The following is a 19,487-nucleotide window of genomic DNA, read 5'->3' on the forward strand; positions in this document are numbered from 1 at the left end:
GCCTGAGCTGGAGAATCGACCTGGCAACCTGTCTGGGACAACCTGCCACAATGCTGCCCACATCTGGTCACCAGGGTGCCTCTTTCTAACATCCATAACACCCACCCCTGCAGTGATCATCAGAGAAGTGAAAGCTAAAAAAGAAGAGAGACCTTAGGAGAGCAAAGGGGAGGGGGCAGAGGGGGATTCCTAGCAGGTTCTTGGCTGGTGACAAGGGCTTCCTCCAGACCCTGCTGTACCTAGCTTGCAACAGGTAGAGGATCGGTTAATGCAGGATTGGTGGGGAGTCCAATGGGCCACCTTTCCAGGACTGGAGGTGGACCTGAGTCAGGGCCCTTCCCACATACCCTGTCTGAATCTGTGGCTTTGACCAGATTGGGGGGAGGGTGGGTGTAATGGGCCCATAGTGACTCATTAAGGTTGCTGCCTCATCTCTGGGGCCTCTGGTGGCGTGAACATGGTGCCAAGTGGATTGGTTGGCACCTTTGCCCTCCTAGAGACAGCAACAGGGCCCTGGGGTACTGTGGGGGAGTGACTATTGTGTAGGTTCCTCCAAAGCCCTGGGGCTATCAGACCAACCTCCAGAAACAGCCAGAGCCAGAAACTACAAAAATAAAGAGTTTATTTCCTATCCAAAAGTGAGCCCAGGGTGTTGGGTGGTAAAGGAGAGCTGGAGACCGGGGTGAATTTTCAAGAAGTCAGAGCCCTGAGTGAGACCATATTGGAAGGGGGAGAACAGGCATGGCTGAGGTCTGGGGGTGGGGGAGGGGGAGGAGTGCTGCTGGGACTGTTGCAAGTTGCTGGCAGCAGAAGAGACCACTTTCAGTGTCGGCCTGCAGAGAGACAGAAACAAAGATGTTGACAGGCCCAGGCCCAGGGGTAGAAATAGACATTACTGGGCCCCAAAGGCACCCACTGGGGTAAAGGAACCTGGGAGCACACTCTAAGGCAGGGATTGCAAACTGAGATACCCATAGAGACCAGATAAAGAATTCAAATGAGGGAAGCTAGCTGGGTGTCGGGAGATGATCAAGGAATGTGGGGACTGCAAAGAAGTGGAGAGTGCAGGTCTCTTCCAAAGAGGACAGTGGCCACCCAACACCAGCTGATTATTACCAGGTGCGGCGTTGGCCCAGGGTCGCCAGATCTCCCGAATTTGCTTAGAGAAGCTGGAATATCTGGATTTCTATGTGAACTCTCCTGATTCTCAGTGTGACAACTCATTCATATTTTGAAAAAAATGCTGTGAGTCAAAGAATACATATCTGGGGTCATGGGTTCATTTCCTATGTGAGCTGTGGGGTAAGGTGAGCCCCTCCAGCTTGGGCTGATGGTGGGAGGCCTAAGAAGTCTTGGGTTACTCAAATGTCAGCCAGGGGACTTCCCTGGTGGTCAGTGCTTAGGACTGGGAGCTTTCACTGCTGAGGGCCCGGGGTTCGATCCCTGGTTGGGGAACTAAGGTCCCACAAGCCGCGCGGCGCAGCAAAAAAAAAAAAAAAAAAATGCCAGCCAGGATCTCTAACCTACCCCTCTGGAAGCAACACTGCTTTCAAAGTCTCCAGCAGAGACCTGGGGGCTGGGACAAAAGACCTCACGGTATCACTAAGCTACCTCCGCACTGGAATCTGTAATCCATCCCTCTTGCTGTAGACACCAAGATCCTGCCTGCTCTTGCCTCAGTCTCATTTCCCAGGCTGGATCTGGGGGCTTTTCCCTTCCCCTCTCTGCTCCCCCATCTCTACCTGCCTCCAGGTCCTGGGGAGAAAGCCAGACATCTCATCTGCCCAGCTCAGTGGGCACTGCGGTCCATCTCATGCCTGTTGGGTTCCACGGCCTCAGGTGGCTCCCCTCACAGAGGAGAATAGAGGAGGGTTTGGAAAAGGCAAAGGGTCAGAAGTGACCAGGCTTTGTTAAAAAGGTCAGAGAATCCAGAGCCAACCAGACCATCTGGTGGCTGCTAACCCAAGGCAGGAGGCCAAGGGGCCCAGCCCCTCCCTGGATGGCAGGCGTCAGTGCCCACCCCAAACAGGCCTGGGCCCGTGGCCAGGGTCAGTGGAACGTGTCTGACCTGGACCGGAAGCTGTGCCTCATGAGGCTTGAGTTCGGAGGTAAGGCCTCTGGCACTGGGGAGGGTCCCAGAGGGTCAGGCTCTGAGGGGTAAGGGGACAGCATGGAGGGTCTCAGGTCGGCGGGGGCAGCCCCCATCTCTGCTGTCCCCACACTGGCTGGGCAGTGGACCTCAGCGAGGGTAGTATCCTGGAGGCCAGGCAGTGGTCTGGACAAACAGGGAGAGATGCATGGAGGCCTCTGTGGTGGGCAAGGAGGATCTGGGGGCCAAGCCGAGACTGTTGGGTGGCCTGGGGGACCCAGCCTGGCCTGTAGCAGGTCCATCATATGTCGAAGCTCCTGGCTAAGCTGAGACACTTCCCGGTTGAGACGGGAGATCTGTTGAAAACACATCAAATTGTCTCCCAGGTGCCATAACAATCACCACCCTCCTAGGTGCACTCCCTTCTACAGTTTACAAAGCTCTTTCATACCCACTCTCTGCTCATGGCCGCCCTGAGAAGAAGACAGGACAGGGGTTATTTTTGTCTAGAGGTAAATACCCCAGCCTCTTTCCAAAAAGGATTTGGGACGACAGCTCTTGCTACTCCCCGCCACACACACTTTGACAAGATGTAGAAAAATGTGCTCAAAGAGGCCGCACAGCTGCGAAGTGACAGATGCAGGCTTACTCTCAGGTGATACACCACAGGAGCTCAAGCGTCTATTCAGCGTTTTTCAAATTTCAGGGAGTACAGAATGAACTGAAAAGCTTGTCAAAATGCCAATCTCTGGGCCCCACCCCAGACATTCCAGATTGGGTGAAGCCCAGGAGTCTGCATTTTAACAGGTTCTCTGGGTACTGATGGACACCCAAGTTGGGGAACCACTGGTCTAGAAGAACCGCATGCGGAAGCAGGGCTGACCTTGAATCCTGCCAAACCGGGGCTGGCTCCGCCCCCAGCCTCAGGGCCCGCCCCAGCCCAGGTGCGCCCCATGGGATGCCTGCTCTTTATCAGAACCCGGGGAAGGCCCCGAGCACTCCCGAGGGCTCAAGGGCTTGACCTGGCTGCTTTGTGGACGCAGCTCTGACATCCCTGAGGGGGAGGCGGAGGCACAGCCTGGGCAAAGAGGATCAGGGCTCTTTCCAACCAGGATTCAGACCTGAGGGTCCAGGTCCCCTGGGGTTGAAGGCCTGCTCAGCCTCTCAGTCCTCTGCCCCACTCGTCGGGGTAGGGGGCCGGAAAGGACTGGAGCATGTGACTTAGTCGGGGGAGGGTCCCTGCAGGAGCAAGTCCCATGGCGGTGGAGGGAGGAGAGGCCCTCTTTTCTGGCTGGACCACCTGAGCCAGTTGGAGGGATGGAAGTAGGTGTCCCTGAGTACTTACAGTGTGCCAGGGACTGGGCCAGGCATGTATGCGCCCTCATCTCATCCTCACAGCAACTCTGGGAAGAACGTATTGATTTCCCCATTTTCAGATGAGGAAGTTGAAGTTCAGAGTGATTGTGGGACTTGCCCAAGGTCTCCCAGCTAGTGTGAATATCCAAATTCAGGACTCTGGCTCCAAACCCTTTGAAATGCTCCTATACTAAGCACATCTCTGATCCCAAGGTTGGAGGGGAGGGGCCAGCCCCAACCCACCTCCTGGTTCAGCCTGCAGACCTTTTCCTTCACCTCCTCGGCCTCAGTGGCCACTTCCCGGCTGGGCATGGTCCCTGCAGACGGAGTGGGGAGAAGGGATGCTGGGTGAGTACAGGGAGCTCAAGTCTACAGCCTGGGCTGGGCCCTTCACTGGGCAGGCAGAGCGCAAGGGGAGAGGACGTTCTGGGGTCAGGATGCTGGGAAACCCAAGCTCTTCAGGATGGTTTCGTGGCCCTATCACTTCCCCAGCCCCTCCCCACTCCACCCCATGGAGAAGCATGGAGCTTCTCTTTGGTATCTGTTTTTTTTTTTTTTTTTTTTTTTAGGCCACACCATGTGGCATGCCCCCTGCATTGGGATCTTAGTTCCCTGACCAGGGATCGAACCCGTGCCCCCTGCATTGGGAGCGCGGAGTCTTAACCACTGGACTGCCAGGGAAGTCCCTTCTCTTCGGTATCTGAACACAACTGCTCTTCTGGTCATACCTCTATACCTTTCACCAACCGCCTTGCTCCACCCCTCAAACTCCTGCCCACCCTTTAAGACCCACCTCTAGTGTCCCCTCCTCTAGGAGGCAGGGTTAGAGGCTCCCTCCTCTCCTACCTCAGAGCCCTGTTCTTTGTCTCAGTCACGGCACTTAGCACCCTGTTCTGGAATCGTTTATCTGAGTACACAGGTGTCTCCCCCACTAGACTGGAAGCTCGCTAGGAGTGTGGACCAGGTCTGGGTCATCTGCGTGTTCCTGGCACAGCACCTGGCAGCTGGTAAGCCCTTACTACATGTGGGATGGATGGATGGACGGCCGACGAATGGGTGACGTGAGTTGAAGTCCACTGCTGGCCCTTACCTGTAGGAGGGGCCTGTGAGTGAGGCCTAGGGTGCTCAGGCCTCCTGCTGAACCGGAACGTAGGGGCCTCTGCTGTGCGGCCAGAGTCCTCAATGCCATCCACTATCCTGGGACGGAGGCAGTGGTCATCAGTCCCACAGGGAGAGGGTAAGGGCCAGAGCGCAGCAGGCAGAGGGTGAAAGGGGCTGTGGTGCCAGGGAGCCGGGGAGGAGCAGCCGTCAAAGACGAGTGGGGTTGCAAGCTGTGGTGGATCAGGTAGGGCGGGGTGGGCACATGGGGAGGAGCACTGGTCAGAATGCTGGGGACGGAGCCCAGAGAAGGTTCTGGAAGCCAGCAGGGGTATAGGGAAGGCAGGGGAGGCTGGCGTCTCACCGGGGACTGAGGTCCGGAGGTCCAAAGGTTCCCAGTGGGGGAATGAGAAGCTGGGGGGGCTTCCAGGCAGCAGAGCCCCTGGGGAGGCCATGAGGGGAGGGGCTGTGGCCCCGGCCAGCCAGGGCAGGGGAAGGGGTCGGGGACAAGGAAGGAGAGGAGACAAGGGCTGAGAATGGGGGCAGCTCCTCCCCCAAAAGGCTGACCAGGGAGCCCCGGGGCCGTGCTGGGCTGAGGTTGGGCAGCAGGAGGGCCCGCCGGGGCCTGGGACCACCTCCAGGCTCGGCCCCAGCCTCAGCCTCTGTGACGGATGGCTGGGTCTTGTCTGAGGAGGAGCCCAGGCTTTCCGAGCGGGTCTGTGGGCAGAGGGGGCAGCTGATGTCACAGGGCAGTGACCAACAGGCGCCTTCAGTAAGCGACAGCCTTCACTGGCGGTTGCCGCTCTCCATCCCCTCTCCCTTCACCCTGGAGCACAGCAGCCAAGGAAAGGTGCCCCCCACTCCCGTCTTCTCCCATGCAACCTCAACCCCACCCAGGAAGGGTGCGTTACCTGGGAGAGGCGAGGGGATCTGGAGAAGCGGCAGAGGCCCTGCAGGAACACGGGGGGTGGGGTGGGGGGGGCGGGGTTCAGGCTGACTCACACCTCCCGGCTCCCCCGGTGCACCACCTCCTAGTCTCACCCATCAGTGTCGTGGGGTTTGAGAATGTGGGGCCTTTTTGTGGAATTGAGTCAGAGATACCCCCAACTCTGACTCAGAGAAATCCTGAGTGGCAACATAAGTCTGAAAAGCAGTAAAAGACCAAGGTCTAAGGTGTAAACTACAGACTTGGCCCAGAGCCTAAACCAAAACGGGCCCAGGAAACATTTGGTGAATGGAGAAGAGGAAGCCCCAGGGGATGAGGCCCAGTCCAGAGAGGGAGGGAACTGATGGAGGAGAAGCACACAAAGTGGGCGGGGGGGGTCCTTTGAGGAGTCTGGAGTGAGGCGGAAGCGGGGCCAACAGGAGATGGGTCAGTAGAGTTGGAAGTACACGTGGTGAGCCATGGTCCATGGGGTTGGATAATGGCCAGTGGAGTAGGGTCAGTGGGTTGGAAGATGTTAAGCATGGAAGGGGCAATGGAAGGGGGTGGCTGGAGTTGAGAGGTGATGTTTTCAGGGTGGAAGGAATTCGTGAGCCTCTCTCTGGGGCTGGGGGGTGGTCTACTTTGAAGGAGGCGACCTCAGAGGAGGTGGAGGCCATAGGGAGTCTACATACATTGGTGTCAGAGCCCTGGCGCAGGTTGAAGGTGAGGTCCCGGGGCAGGCCAGCCCTGAAGGCAGCCCCGTACTCAGGATAGAGCCTCAGGACTTCAGCCAGCCCTCGGCTGCTCAGTTGCTGCAGGCCACAGTAGGTCAGCGCCTTCACGTCAGCGCTGGTCTTCAGCACGCAGCTTGGAGCTGCGCCTGACCCAGGCTCCTGCCCTGGCTCAGGGATATCTGCCCCAATCAGGTCTCCTTTTCCTGTGGGTAAGAGATGCGGACAGTCAGCTGGGGCAGAGGGACCAAGAGGATATTAGTGGATATGAGGGATGGTCAATGTGTTTGAAGGATGGCTGAAGGGGGGGTCAATCGATGGGATTGGTGGAAATAATGGAGTCGGCAGAAGGTCAGTGGAGAATGACTGGTGAAGTTGGGAGACAGTCAATTGGGGATGTCAGTAAAGCTGGAGAAATGATCGATGGAATTGGATGATCAATAAAGAATGGCCAGAAGGGTCAGTTAAAGGGTAGAGGTCAATGGAGTCGAGGGTCGATGGAAAAGGGTCAGTGGAATTGGGAGATGGTGCAATGGGAAAGGATCAGTTGACTTGGGGGACAGTCACTGGGGAAGGGTTGATGGGTTCAGGGATGGCCAATGGGGGTAGGGGAGAGCCCAAGGGGTATGGTCTAAAGGGGATGGCGGTAGGATGCCGGGACCAAGAGAGAGTACCCAGTCCCTAGATTCCTGGCTGCTCCCAAGGCCTCTGCGGGAAGGTTTTGGGGTAGGTAGAGGGTGGTGGTGGGATCCTCACCCAGGATGGCCAGCACCATGTTGTCCCGGAGCACCTCCAGTGAGCCGGAGCAGACATAGTAGTGTGCCTGCAGGGCGTCCCCGCGGCGCAACAGGTACTCGCCCGGGGCGCAGAACGAGGTCTTGATGTGCAGGGAGAGGGCCCGCAGGCAGCCCCTGCTCGCTGCTCCAAACAGCGGCAGCTGCAGGATGTCCCGATTCAGGTGCATAGCAATGTCAGCTCTCAGCTCGTCTGGGAAGTCACGCAGTAACTGCATAAGGGGCATAAGTCATTCTGGCCATCCCCCTGAAGCTGCTACTTGAGCTCTACAGATATGCTGAGCTGTCTCCAAGGACAGAGCTCAAGTTACCCATTTCTGACCTTCAGGAAGACTTCTGTGTGTCTCACCTCAATTTGACTTGTGTGTGGACCTCCCAACCCAAGTCCTGGGGCAGAGACTAGGTCTTCTCCTGTCTGTCCACTGCTCACAGCTACACACACTGGTCACTCACACATCCTGGTTACTCAACCCCATGTATGCAAGGACCATCCCTGGTGGGTCAGCCTTCAACTGGAAGTCAGGAGACTAGAAATCAGCTCTGCATAAATCCCTGTGGACTTTGGGCAATCCATTTCCTCTCTCTGGGCCTCAGTATCCCCATCTGTAAAACGCAGGGTTACACTAGACCTTGAATTTTACCAATGACCTCCCAGGAGCCAAACTTAACTTTCATGGTTCGGTTCCATCCTCGTCTTATGGAGCCCCTCGGCCACCCTGGCTTGCTTACCTCTCCCTCTTGTCCCCCTTTCTTCCCCAGGCTCCTCTTCCTCAGCTGTCTTCTCACTGTCCACACTCTCCCTGCATCATGGCAACCAGCCAGGACTTCTACCTCCCCGTGAGCCCGGAGCCCTATCTCTGGGTCCAGACCTGTATTTTCAACTACCCACGGGGCACACTCCACCTGGATCCCCCATAGGCACCACACCCTCATCATGGCCCAACCCTGGACTCTCACTTTCACCCCTAAGTCCAATCTTCCTCCTATAATGCCTCCATCCCACCCTTGGCCAAAACCAGAAACCTGGGAATCACTCTGAGCTCCTTTCCTGCAACCAGCGCATCACCAAGTCCCAAGGCTCCTGCTCTCAGAAATACCTCCTGGATCTGCAGGCCACTCCCCAGCCTAAAAATGTGGCAGGATAAAATCTAAATCCCAGGCCATGCATGAGCTGGGCCTGCCCGCCTCCCCAGCCTGGTCTCTTCACTCCTCTGTCCCTCACCCCTCCACAGCGCGCACACACCCTTTCCTGAAGGCTCGCTGAACTATTTCCAGTTCACCCTGCTCTTTTGCGTCAATCTTTCCAGACCTGTGTTCCTACTGCTCTTACTGCCTGGAATGGCCTTCCGGCCCCAGGCCAATTTTCTTCTTGTCCTTCACGATGTCGCCTCTTCTGTGACACCTCCCCTGCCTCCTCTAGGCCCAGACACAATGAGGGACCCACTGCACCAAGTCCCTCCAGTACAGTCCCATTCACAGCGTAACTATTTGTTTACCCGTCTGCCTCCTTCACCAGATGGGTGCCTTCCCGAGGGCAAGGGCTGGGGGTAATCGTTCTGCAACCCCCTGTGTCCAGCACAGAGACTGGCCGGAAGCAGGTGGCTGAAGGGAGCATGGCATTAGCCATGTGTAGAGGAAAAGGGATGTGGATTCCGGTGGGTGCGTGCCCTTGTGAACAGCACCTCGTCTCCCTGCACCCCATTTGCCTCCATCCCAAACGCTGAGAGGCAGCGACCCCTTTCCTACTTTACCTCCGCGCGCTGGGTACCACCGGGAGCCCCGCGCACTACCTCGTTGGCGTCGATGCCGCTGTTGACAGTCCACGTGGTCTGGAAATACTCGAGCATGCGCTGCTTGAGCGGCCGGGGAAGGCGGTGCACGCGGATGAAGTCCTTGAGGTCCTTCATGCGGCTGTGGTAGAGGGAGCGGCGCGAGTACATGCGCTGGATGATGGCCGTCACGTTCCCGAACACCACTGCGTGCATCAGCGCTGCGGCGCACAGCAGTCAGTCAGGGGCGGCCACCCCTCCGGCCTCCTCCCCCCGCAACTCGCCCTGCCCTGGATGGGTCTCGGGATTCCTGGGGGAGGGGCAGGTGAACCAGTGGGCTCCTGCGCGCCTAGGTGCTGGGTTGGGGCGGGGAACAGAGGGTGGTCCTGAGAGGGGTCAGACTCGATGCTCCTCTCATGCCCGCCCCATGAAGTCATGAACTTGGGCTTCCCATTCCTTTTGCAAGAGACCCTCCTGTTTGTGGCATCCCCCCAGGGCCAGCACGTAGCAGGCGCTGAGCAAACACCTATGAATAAATGCACGAGTGTCTGGTCGTGGGTGGACACCTTGCCTTCCCTGGGCCTCAGTTTCCCCACCCGCACGCTGGGCTTAGCAGGGCCACCCCGGGGGCTTGGCAGGCCCGGCCTCACCGCCTATGAGCATCGTGCAGATGGAGAAGATCTTCTCGGCGTCAGTGTTGGCACACACGTTGCCGAAGCCCACGCTCGTGAGGCTGCTCAGCGTGAAGTAGAGCGCAGCGATGTAGGCGCTGCGCCGCGACGGGCCACCCGCAGAGCCGTTGACATAGGGCACCTCCAGCCGCTTGCCCAGCTCGTGCAACCAGCCTAGGGGGTGGAGGGATGCAAGGAGCCCCGGCTGCGCGAGCAGGGGAGGGTGGGGTTTCCTTGAACTGCCTTCACTTGACCTTGGTCGAGTATTTACAGATGCAAGGGGAGGTTTGCACAAGAAATGCGACGAGCAGCCCGTGCCCCGGCCACCCCAAGGTGAAGTGGTTACCGTTGCAGTTCAAGGCTACCAACTCCCTACACGGCTGACTGTTTAGGGGCCCCTTCCAGTCCCTAATAGTTTATTAAGTGCTTCCTGTGTCCCAGGGTGCTGGGACTTGACCCAAACACGCTCCCTGCACTGGTGGAACTTACATTCTGGAGGGGAAAGACATGAAATAAATCATTATAGGTGGAAAGCAGCTACTTAAAAGGAAGTATGTCTTCGGGAATCATAATGGGTTAGGGAGAGCCAACCCAGTTTGGTGGGGGGTATGGCTCCTGAAGGACTCCCTTGAGAGAGAGCATTTTAGTTGAGACCACAAGGATAGAAAAGTGGCTTAGGAAGAAGGGAGGGAAGACAGAAGAGCGAGGATTCGAGAGAGGAAAACACGTTCAAGGCCCAAAGTGAGAAAGCAGTACATCCTGGGTGCTGGAGGGAGGCCAGGGTGGCAGCAGCAGAGGGGGCCTGGGAGGAAGGGAAGTCAGGTAGGGGTAGAGAGGGCTGCAGGCCCATGTACGGTGTGGACTGAGTGTGGACTTTACTTTGAGGGCAGTGGGGAGCCACCAGATGAGTCCCGTCAGGGGTACTTAGCCTCTGCCCAGAACACCTCCCCACCTTCAGAGTGTTTCCCATACTGTATTTTGATTGCCTGTCACCGGTCTTGCGCCCCTGCTATGCTGTCAGTCCCCCCAAGGCAGAGCCCATGGCTTCAAATCAGTATTCCCAAGCCTGATCCGGCAAGGAGCTCATGCATGTTTATCGGATGAGTGGAGGAATGTGGAGTAGGGGTGGGGATCCTGGTGGAGGTGTCAGCTTGGGGGCCCTGCGTGGACAGGGAAGGTGGGTGGGTGGTCAGTGAAAGCCTGGGGTCAATGGCTCACCGATGTCCCAGAGCAGTGGGTCGTTGGCCTCCATCTCCCGGCGCCCGACGACATACCAGACGCAGGCCATCCAGTGGGCAAGGAGCGCAAAGATGGACATGAGCAGCGTGAGCACCACGGCACTGCACTGCGAGTACCGCTCCAGCTTCTGCAGCAGCCGTAGCAGCCGCAGCAGCCGTACTGTCTTCAACAGGTGCACCAGCGACGTCTGCGGGAGCGAGCGCGGTGGGGGAGGCTGTCAGCCGGCCCCCACGTCCCTTGCCAGCGCGTTGCCACCAGGTGCCCCGGAGCTAGGGGAAGCTGCCCCAGGAAAAGTATCCCTGCTGTGCTGAGAAGGTGACCAGGAAAGGCAGGGGGGAGAGGGGAACACTGAAACTAATAATGGCTAACAGTAAGTATTACGTGTGTCAGGCACTGGGCTAAGTATTTGTAAGCCTCATTAAAGAAGTATGCCTTCAGTCCAATTATCATCATCATTCCCAGATTGCAGAGGAGTAAACTAAGGCTCGGAGAGGCTACTACTTACTTGCTCAAGGTCACAGATCAAGGGAATGATGGAGCTGAGCCTCAAATCTGAGGTGACACCAAAGTCCGTTTTGTGCTCTACTGCCTCTTAGCACCTCAGCTGGTGAAAGGGCAAGTCTGGGTCAGAAGCGAGGCAACAGACAGAAAGATCTCTGGCCCGTGCTCAAAGTCCCCAGTGTCCTAGGTACAATCAGCTGTGGACAGGGGAAGGTTTAGGTGACCTCGCCCCTTGTGGGTCAGCTGCAGATGAGAGGGTCACACCGAAATGTTGAGGGAAGGAGAGCAGGGATGACGGTGCTTGGGCTGTGAGGTCTCAGCCCCTGTGGGGTTCAGCGAGGGTTGATGGAGCTAGTGACACCTGGCAAGGGTCCTGTAAACGTTAGCTAACGTTACCACTCTGTTTTCGTTGTGCTTTGATTAGCCTTCCAGTCTTAGATGATGAGCAGGTGGGGGCTTATCTTCTTGCTACTCTGGGTGGGGCAGCTTGGGGGCTAGGGCTCGGGGCTCTGGGGCAGCGTCTGGGGATCTCGGTATGAAGGCCCTTCACTGTCCTTTCAGGGGCCTCCAGGAGCATCCCCCATAGCCCTGGCCCTACACAGCTCCTGAGTCACTGCCTGCCATTTTCTCTAATTTTAGGCAAGAGGGTTGGAGAGGAGGTGGCTTTGATTCCCCCACATGGACCCTCTCCAGGGCTTAATGCCTGCCCCCAGCTTCCAGAGCTCCTGACTCCAACCTTGAGTTCTTCAAGGCTTCCCTTTGTCACCTGGCCCTGGGCCCCGCTCCCTTGGGGCCCTCCTCTCATTCTCCTTGGACCAGAATGTCTCAGGCCTGGCTCCTTCGAGTCCACATCTCTGCCGGTGCCTACTTATCCTCCGTCTTTGCTCGGCCTCGCTCCAGCCCCACATTGCTCCTCCTCTCCCCTCATGCCAGGCCATCCGCTCAGGTACCCTGGTTTCCCGGGAAGCAGGGTAGCATGCTGGAAAGAATACCAGACCAGGAGTCTAGAGACCTGGTTCCAGTCTCCTGCCTGCCACTGCTAGCTGTGTGACCTTCAACAAGCCACTCAACCTCTCTGAGCCTCTGCATCTGCCTCTGAGAAAGGGATGCGAGGATCGGCCCTGAAGGGTTACTGTGAGCTTCATATGTGATGATGTGTGAAAGAACTTGGTAAACTGTAAAGTGGTCCTGAAAGTACCAGAGGAGGGGGACTGCCTGGTGGGCACAAAACCCGGGGGGCCGGCGGAGCACTCAGGGGAGGGGTGGGGAGCCCTGCTTGGAGTGGCTGGAGCCTCAGGGCAGACACACCCACATGCACGTGTGTGGGAGCGTGCACACACGTGTACACAGCCAGGAGAAGAGGCCCACAGCCCGTTGGCGGCTAGTTAAATCCGGCTGCGTGTAGGTGGTTTCCCGCTATAGCTGAGGGTGGCAGGGAGAGGAGCACACAGGGAAACTGCTCCCCACCTCCCCACTCAGCAACCAAGGGGGTCTGGGGACACAGGGTGGGACTCCCTCTCCCTGGGCCAGAGAAGACCTAGTATCTGTCAGCTGGGTTCAGGGCTGACCACCTAGGGCACCTCCAGGCAGTCCCCGGGGAGCTGGGAGGATGAGGGTCCTGGGACTCTCCGCCTCCAAATCCACTCGGCAGCCTCTACCTCCCTGTCCTGGCTTACTCTGCTCCCCCCAGATGCTCCCTCTTCTTGTCTCTTGCCAGTCAGGTCCTAGTCTGTCTAAGGTCTGGCTCTGCTCTCACCTCCTCCCACAGGAACCCTTCCCAGACCACCCTAGCCTCTGCCCGACTGCCATGCTTTGGCTTCCTAGGCACTGGCCAGATTTCAGATCATTTTTGCGGGAGCCCACGTTCCAGCCTGGAACTCCAAGGTCGGCTAGCTCCGTGCCCAGCCCCCACGCAGCAATACCTTGGTCCCATCTTGCACTCCATTCAGCTCTTCTGTTCCTGCTGTTCCCACCAGCTTAGCTACCGAGAGGCTGAATTCTTACCACTTTTCTCCACAGTGACCATGCCACACACAGTGCTTTGCAGACAGCTAAATGCTCATCCTTTGTTTGTTAAATAGAAATGTGAAAAGTGCCACTCATTTGGCTTCAGACCAATGCCGCCTTGGTAGCCCTACTTAGCTTTTCATTTGTCACAGCTTCCCTCAGAGATTGTGAGCTGAGCTCCCCAAGAGCACAGACCCTCTCGGACCCTTCTCAGCCTCTAGCGCTGGGCTCTGCCCATCACAGATGCCTGACAAATACTCGCAGATGACTGAGTCTGGGACTGAGGTGGGTCCCTTAGTGGGAGATGCTGTGCTGAAGTTGGGCAGCTAGGCTGCAAGGTGGGACAGGGAACACTTACCACGGTGATGTTGAAGACGTAAAGCAGGTCAAAAGGCAGAGCAGCAATGAGGTCAACAAAGAACCAGGTGGCCAGATAGTGGAGGCCAATAGAACGAGGAGCAGAGACCACTTGGCCGGACTGGGACACATAGGTGGTGCGGAAGTTCAGGATGATATCTGGGGGTGCAAGAGGCTATTACTAGGGGGCCTTGGCCAAGGGCAAGAGACTCAGAATGGAGGTGGACACAGGAATGGGGAAGATGCATTGGGCTTCAGGCTGGTCCTTAGGGAGGAGAGGTCTAAAGGCTGAAGTCTCCAGGGGTCAGGGGACCATGACCTCACGGACCATGAGGACTAAAAGACCCAGAAATGGGTAGGCTCTGACTGCCTGGGTCCTGCAGGCCCAGGATGGAGCGAGGCTTGGATGAGTGGGTCCCTCCATCCCACCAGCCAGGGTACGTGGGGCAGAGCATCTAACCGAGGATGAAGAGCATCTCCACGGCGATGTCGCTGACAAGGGTGTGTCGGGAAGTGATGGGGGTGTCGTCATCATCCGAGAAGCAGACATTGTAGGGGACGGTGACCGCAACGTAGAAGGTGGCGAGGAGGATGAGGCCGTCCCAGATGGCCTTGGGCACGCTGTAGTGGAGGAGGAGGCAGCGGGACCCCCCCACGGAGGCCACCTTGTATTCGGGCACTGATGGCTTTGGCTCAAACACGTTCTAAGGGGAGAGGGGTGGCGGTTGGGGACACTCGGGGGAAAGAGGAGCCAAGGTTGGGGGGAGGGAGAGGTAAGGAGTGGGGAAGGGGAGAGTGGGCACTGCAGGCGTGACCACGAGAGGAGCTAGAACGTGCAGGAGAGGGGGTCGGGGCTGGCACCTGACACCTCCTTCCTCTGCCAACTTACTGCTCAGGCCCCCTTCTGAATCAATCGTGTTTTTTGTGGGGGCAGGTATTTCTAAGGCTTGACCTTCACCTTGCTTGAGAAGGTGATTATGGCAAATCGGGCACAAGCCCTGGCTTGAGAGGTCACTAGCTTCTCCTTCAAGTTCCTCTTGGGTTCTAGGGGTGCAGTGGAGGATGGGTATACCCCAGGGATGAGGGGAGGATGGCATGGTGCACCCCACTCGCTGTAGCCATAACACACTGCACAGATGGTTGGAGACCCGTGGCTTCATCAGGGTCCTAGGAGTGGTACACAGGGCTAGATGCCAGGCCCCCAGTGGGGGCTTTCTCCCTGGAACCACAGTTAGTGATTTCGTGCCCCCCTTGTGACATCATCAGAGCAGGGTATTGGCAATCACAAGGAAGCAAGGGAGATGGGGATGGAAGGAGATGTGGGGGAACATGGGATAGACCAGAGAACCGTACATGAGAAATGGACAGACAGAGGAAAAAGCCTCTGGAGGGAGATCAAACAGACAGAGAAACAGGGACACAGTAACAAGGGTGCCTCAGAAACACGGCTGGAAGATGCTGGGGTGGAGATAGGACTCACATTGGTTTTCATGCCTCCCTGGCCCCGGCGGCCAAAGTGGCCAGTCAGTCGGTGTAGGACAGTATGGCTCTGCCTCCTGGTGGATCGAAGTCTCGAGCTGGCTCCCCTCCTACCAAGGGACTTTTCTGTTGGGAAGAAGGGTACGGAGATAAGTGGGGGCGCATCCCATGAGGCTGAGTAGGGACAGGTCTTCTGTGACCCTGGGCAAGGACTTCTGATCATTCATGCCTTCTCCCCAGACTTGCAGTTACCATGATTACTGTCGCTGTGGCCTCCTGGGGGGCCAAGTCCTGGGCCTCCACTCTGAGTGATGTCCTTGAAGGAAAAGAGGAAAAGTACAACCTCCCCCATCTCATTCTTGATGGGCATCATGTCCAGGAGGCACCAAAAAGCTGAGCCTGTAGGTGTGAAGAGATGGAGGAAGAGGGTGAGCAGCCCACGGCATCTCTTTGCTCTCTCATCCCCCTTGGTTCCTGGGCATAGTCAAAGGGATTGGCCAAGGTTTAGTGCTGGAAAGAAGCCCAGAGATTATGTCAGCTATCTCCTTCACCTTCCTGATGGGAGAACCACGGCCCAGAGAGGGTCAGGGATGCACTCAGTGTCACACAGTCAGCTTGTGGCAGTGTGGGGACCAGCACCCAGGCTTCCACTGTGCCAAGTGGACTCTGGCTAAGGCCTGTGGTCTAGGCAGGACTGCAGGGCAGGCCAGGCCCCCTCACCATCCTTTCGGTAGAAGCAGATTTCAGCCCGGTGCTCCTGATGGCCCTCCAGGGCCTTGTGCAGCCTCTGCAGGGCTGGCTCACTGGTCTCTGGACCGTAGAGGAAACGGCAGTTGCAGGTTTTCTGCATGACCTCGGTGCGGCCGTAGCCTGTGAGCTCACAGAAGCCGTCGGAGCAGTAGACAATGGGAAAGCCCCGTGGGCCCTGTGTGTTGGCCAGCAGGAAGTTGCCGTCTGTGGGAAGAAGAGGTCAAGGTCAAGTCAAGGCCAGAAGGAGAGCTCAGCTTCCAGGTGGGCCATACCTCCCGCAAGCTGTGGTCAGAGATCCCAGAGCCAGAAGCTTCCCAGTCTCCCATGTGATTCCTGGATCCCCTTTGGGATATTCTGAAATGAGAGTAAGAAGAGATAGAGCAAAAGGACAAGGACTTAAGGGTGGGAGGATTGGGAGAGGGGCTACTAGGGGGTTGGAGAAGGAACCCCGAGAAGTCATGAGGTTCATCCTCCTGCCTTCAGGCTGGTGAGCTGTTCCTGTAGGAGGCAGCACAGCACGGTAAGGGCATGGGCTCCAGCACCCACCTCTGCCACTTACTGACTGTGTAACCTTGGGCAAGTTAATGAACTCTTCTGTGACTCAGCTTCCTTATCTGAAAAGTGGGGGATAATATATCTTCCTTGCATGGTTGGTGTGAGAGTTACATGAGTTACCTGGGAAGAACAAGTCCTGGCACATAGTAAGTGTTACACTGAGAAGGTGAAATGATGCCCCACATTCGCCCAGCTTTCAAAGCACATCCATAGCCACTGTCCTATCATCCTATTAGAGAGTGAACAGGGCAGAGATTCTGGTGATATCATGCCCATTTTATTGATAGGAGACGCAAAGGCAGAGATGATCCAAACTCACAAACCTCCTTTGTTGGGGGAAAAAGACAGTGATGAGTAGCATCCTTATTCCCTGCCTTTCAGGAAAGGTCCTCTTTTTAGCATCCCTTAGCTAATTTCAGAGGGTCTGTCCCAGTGCTCAAAGTCTGACAGGCTTGAGCAATGAAGGTGTGGCTTCAGCAACCCCAGCAACAGAACCTGAGCTGGCTCCCTCCAGCTCCAATGGGCAGGAGGCCTCAGGGGGGCTCTGTGAGCCATCTAGGGACAGTCTCAGCTGAGGGAAGGGATCTGAGACACAACCAGTCCTGGGGCGCTAGGAGGGCTGAGTGTCTGGGGGTGGAGCGACTGATGGGGATACTGCAGAAGCCTGGGAGGCGCTGGGCCCTGGGCAAGCAGCCTCCTTCTTCCATCCCAGGCCCGTTGCCTGGGTGATGGGCGCTATGGAAACAAGGGAGGTGTGTGTGGGGGCGGGGTGGGGAGGCGGGTAGGGCCCCGGCGGCTCGGTTTCCGCCCTCAGGTACCGCTCCCCCCACCTGCCAGATTCCAGCCAGGGTGTCCCAAGGGGGGCAAGGGGAGATCTCTCAGTACCAAAGCAGGAAAAGGGAACGGCGGGAGAAGAGGCGGGTAAGGAGGATTGTGGCTGTCCAAGGTGCTGAACCTGGAACCCAAGCTGGGATGGGGGTGTAGGCAGTTCCCTGTGTCACACAGACCACCCCCCTCTTCCTGCCTCACCTCCCTCAGACACAGAAGCTCTACGGCTCGGGGGCGCGTGACCTCAATCCAAGCTAGGTCCTGCCGAAGTCTGATCTTTTCTCTCTCTCTTTTTTCTTCTGAGGGAAGTGGATGCTGGAGTCGTCTGGGAGTAGACCCCAGAGCGTCTGCCCATTTCGTCCCACCTCCGCGTCTTGGATACCCCCTCACACGCCTCCAGCAGAGCTCAGCCCGAGAGTGGGCGGCTCCCAAGGACTCTTCTCCGCTTTGCCGCACAAAGAGCCTTTCCTGTTTCCAGTCACACAACCCCAACCTTGGCCCCCCACACACTCTTGGTCCTCGCCCGCCTCCCCTCCCAGGGCGCCCCCAGCCCTGTTCCTTTACCGCGGCTTTTGGCTCTGGGAGTTCCTAGACCTTCAACTCCACTCTCTCTCCTCCCCTCGGGTCTCTCTCACCATATCCAGGAGACCCGCGCCACCGCCGAAGAAGACTTAACCCCTAGCTCGAACCCCCAGCCTCAGCCTCCGGCCCACTCACGCGTGCGGTCGAAGCGGGTGGCGATGGTGTCCAGGAAGGTGTTCTGCGGGGCCAGTAACCCCTTCATGACCGGCATGGCCTCGGGGCGCGGGCTCGAGGCGCGGCGCCGGGGGGCGTTCAGCGCGGCCGGGCCGGAGGGGGCGCGCTGCCGGCAAGGCCGGGGCGCCCCATGCGCCCGCCTGCCTCCTCCCCTCCCTCTCGGCGCCGCCGCCGCCTCTCTGCTCCGAATCCAGCAGCTCTCCGCTCGTCTCGGCGCCGCCTCGGTCCCCCCCACCTCCCGACGGGCCAGGTTCTTTCCCTCGGGCTCGGCCCGCGCCCGCCACGTGGCCCCGCACGGGGAGGGGCCACCAGAGGCACCCTCACCCCTCTCTGCTGCTCTCCTCCCGGTGGGGAGCGGCCCACGCGTGTCTCTCCCTCAGAGAATTCGGGACACGCCCACCCGGAGCCGAGGCTCCAAGAGGTGGGGCAGGGCTTGAATGACAGACACGCCCACCTTCCAGGGTGGCCACGCCCCCACGCGTGTTTCCCTGGCTGCTCCTTGTGTCTCCGCCCCTCGGGTTTCCCCGCGCGCCGCCCACCCTGGGAATCTTGTCTCGTTCACAGCGCCGCCTGCTGGAGTTGGGGTATTTCACAGCACCCCCAGCTCCCTGAGCTCCAGTGTGAGACAGCAAGCGTTAAAGAGGCTAGTTTTGCCGGTGGAGGATCGATGGGAAGGCAGGAAACTCAAATTCTAGAATGCACTACTTAACCCTCACCTGTGCCGCAGTCTGCGTAGGGCACCCTGGCGAACTCTGCCTCTAAGCTCAGCTGTGTGGATGAAAAGAGCTTTGGAGTCCACTGGGTAGAAATCCCAGGTCTGCCACTTACTAACTGTGTGACTTTGCCTCTCACTATCAGCTGTAAAATGCAGCTAATAATTTTTACCTCGTATGGTTGTGAGAATTTAATAGCATAATGCATATCTTTGGCACGCAATGTGTTGGTGAGCAATTGTCTCCCTATTCTCCCTCTTCCTATCATCCTGATTTAACCCTCCTTCTCTCTGCTACCATTTAGGTGGAAGAGAGGCTGGAAACAAGTCTGGGGCTGAGGAAGATAGTTTCAAGCTGGGCAGTCAGTTTGTAAATCTCCAAAGGTGCGCTGGTGGGTTTTGTTCTTCTCCAAAACGAAATAAGTGCAGCAGCAAGAAGGACCCAGGTGAGACCAGACACAGGACTTTTTCACTGTGGAAGCAGAAAATTACTGTGGTGGCTTGGGGTGGCTGCTTGCCAGAACAAGACAGCCAAAGCCAGTGACAAAGGGAAGATGGGCTGGGGAGAGGGCAGGCCAGTGTTCCTCACCCTCACCCTGAGTCTGAGCTGGGCATTATCTGGGGTGTTATATTGCTTAAAAGTGCCACATCTCTACTTTTGGGTGTTAGTTTCTTAGGGCTGCTGTAACAAAGTACCATAAGCTGGGTGGCTTAAACAACAGAAATTTTTGGCTCAGTTCTGAAGGCTAGAAGTCCAAGATCAAGATGACTGCAGGGTTGGTTCCTTTTTAAGGCCGTGGGGCAATATTTGCTCCATGCTTGTTTTCTAGCTTCCGGTGGGTTGTTGGCATTTTTTGGCTTGTAGATGCA

At 57.4% G+C, this 19,487-nt stretch overlaps 1 protein-coding gene across 1 annotated transcript; it reads right to left on the reverse strand.

Moving 5' to 3' along the window:
• Positions 1 to 2,049: 2,049 nt before the first annotated feature.
• Positions 2,050 to 17,942, reverse strand: KCNH4 (potassium voltage-gated channel subfamily H member 4). Its single transcript, XM_032615108.1, has 16 exons — positions 17,867 to 17,942; positions 15,737 to 15,970; positions 15,269 to 15,415; positions 15,018 to 15,142; positions 13,998 to 14,241; positions 13,539 to 13,696; positions 10,652 to 10,859; positions 9,413 to 9,607; positions 8,784 to 8,983; positions 6,956 to 7,205; positions 6,161 to 6,405; positions 5,455 to 5,493; positions 4,908 to 5,260; positions 4,536 to 4,642; positions 3,689 to 3,762; positions 2,050 to 2,445 (listed from the first exon to the last, which is right to left on the reverse strand). Exons 1-16 carry the CDS (start codon positions 17,940 to 17,942, stop codon positions 2,050 to 2,052), a joined length of 3,051 nt encoding a protein of 1,016 aa, XP_032470999.1.
• Between the last annotated feature and the right edge of the window lie 1,545 nt (positions 17,943 to 19,487).

Source organism: Phocoena sinus, chromosome 20, assembly GCF_008692025.1.
Source record: "Phocoena sinus isolate mPhoSin1 chromosome 20, mPhoSin1.pri, whole genome shotgun sequence".
Taxonomy (NCBI): domain Eukaryota; kingdom Metazoa; phylum Chordata; class Mammalia; order Artiodactyla; family Phocoenidae; genus Phocoena; species Phocoena sinus.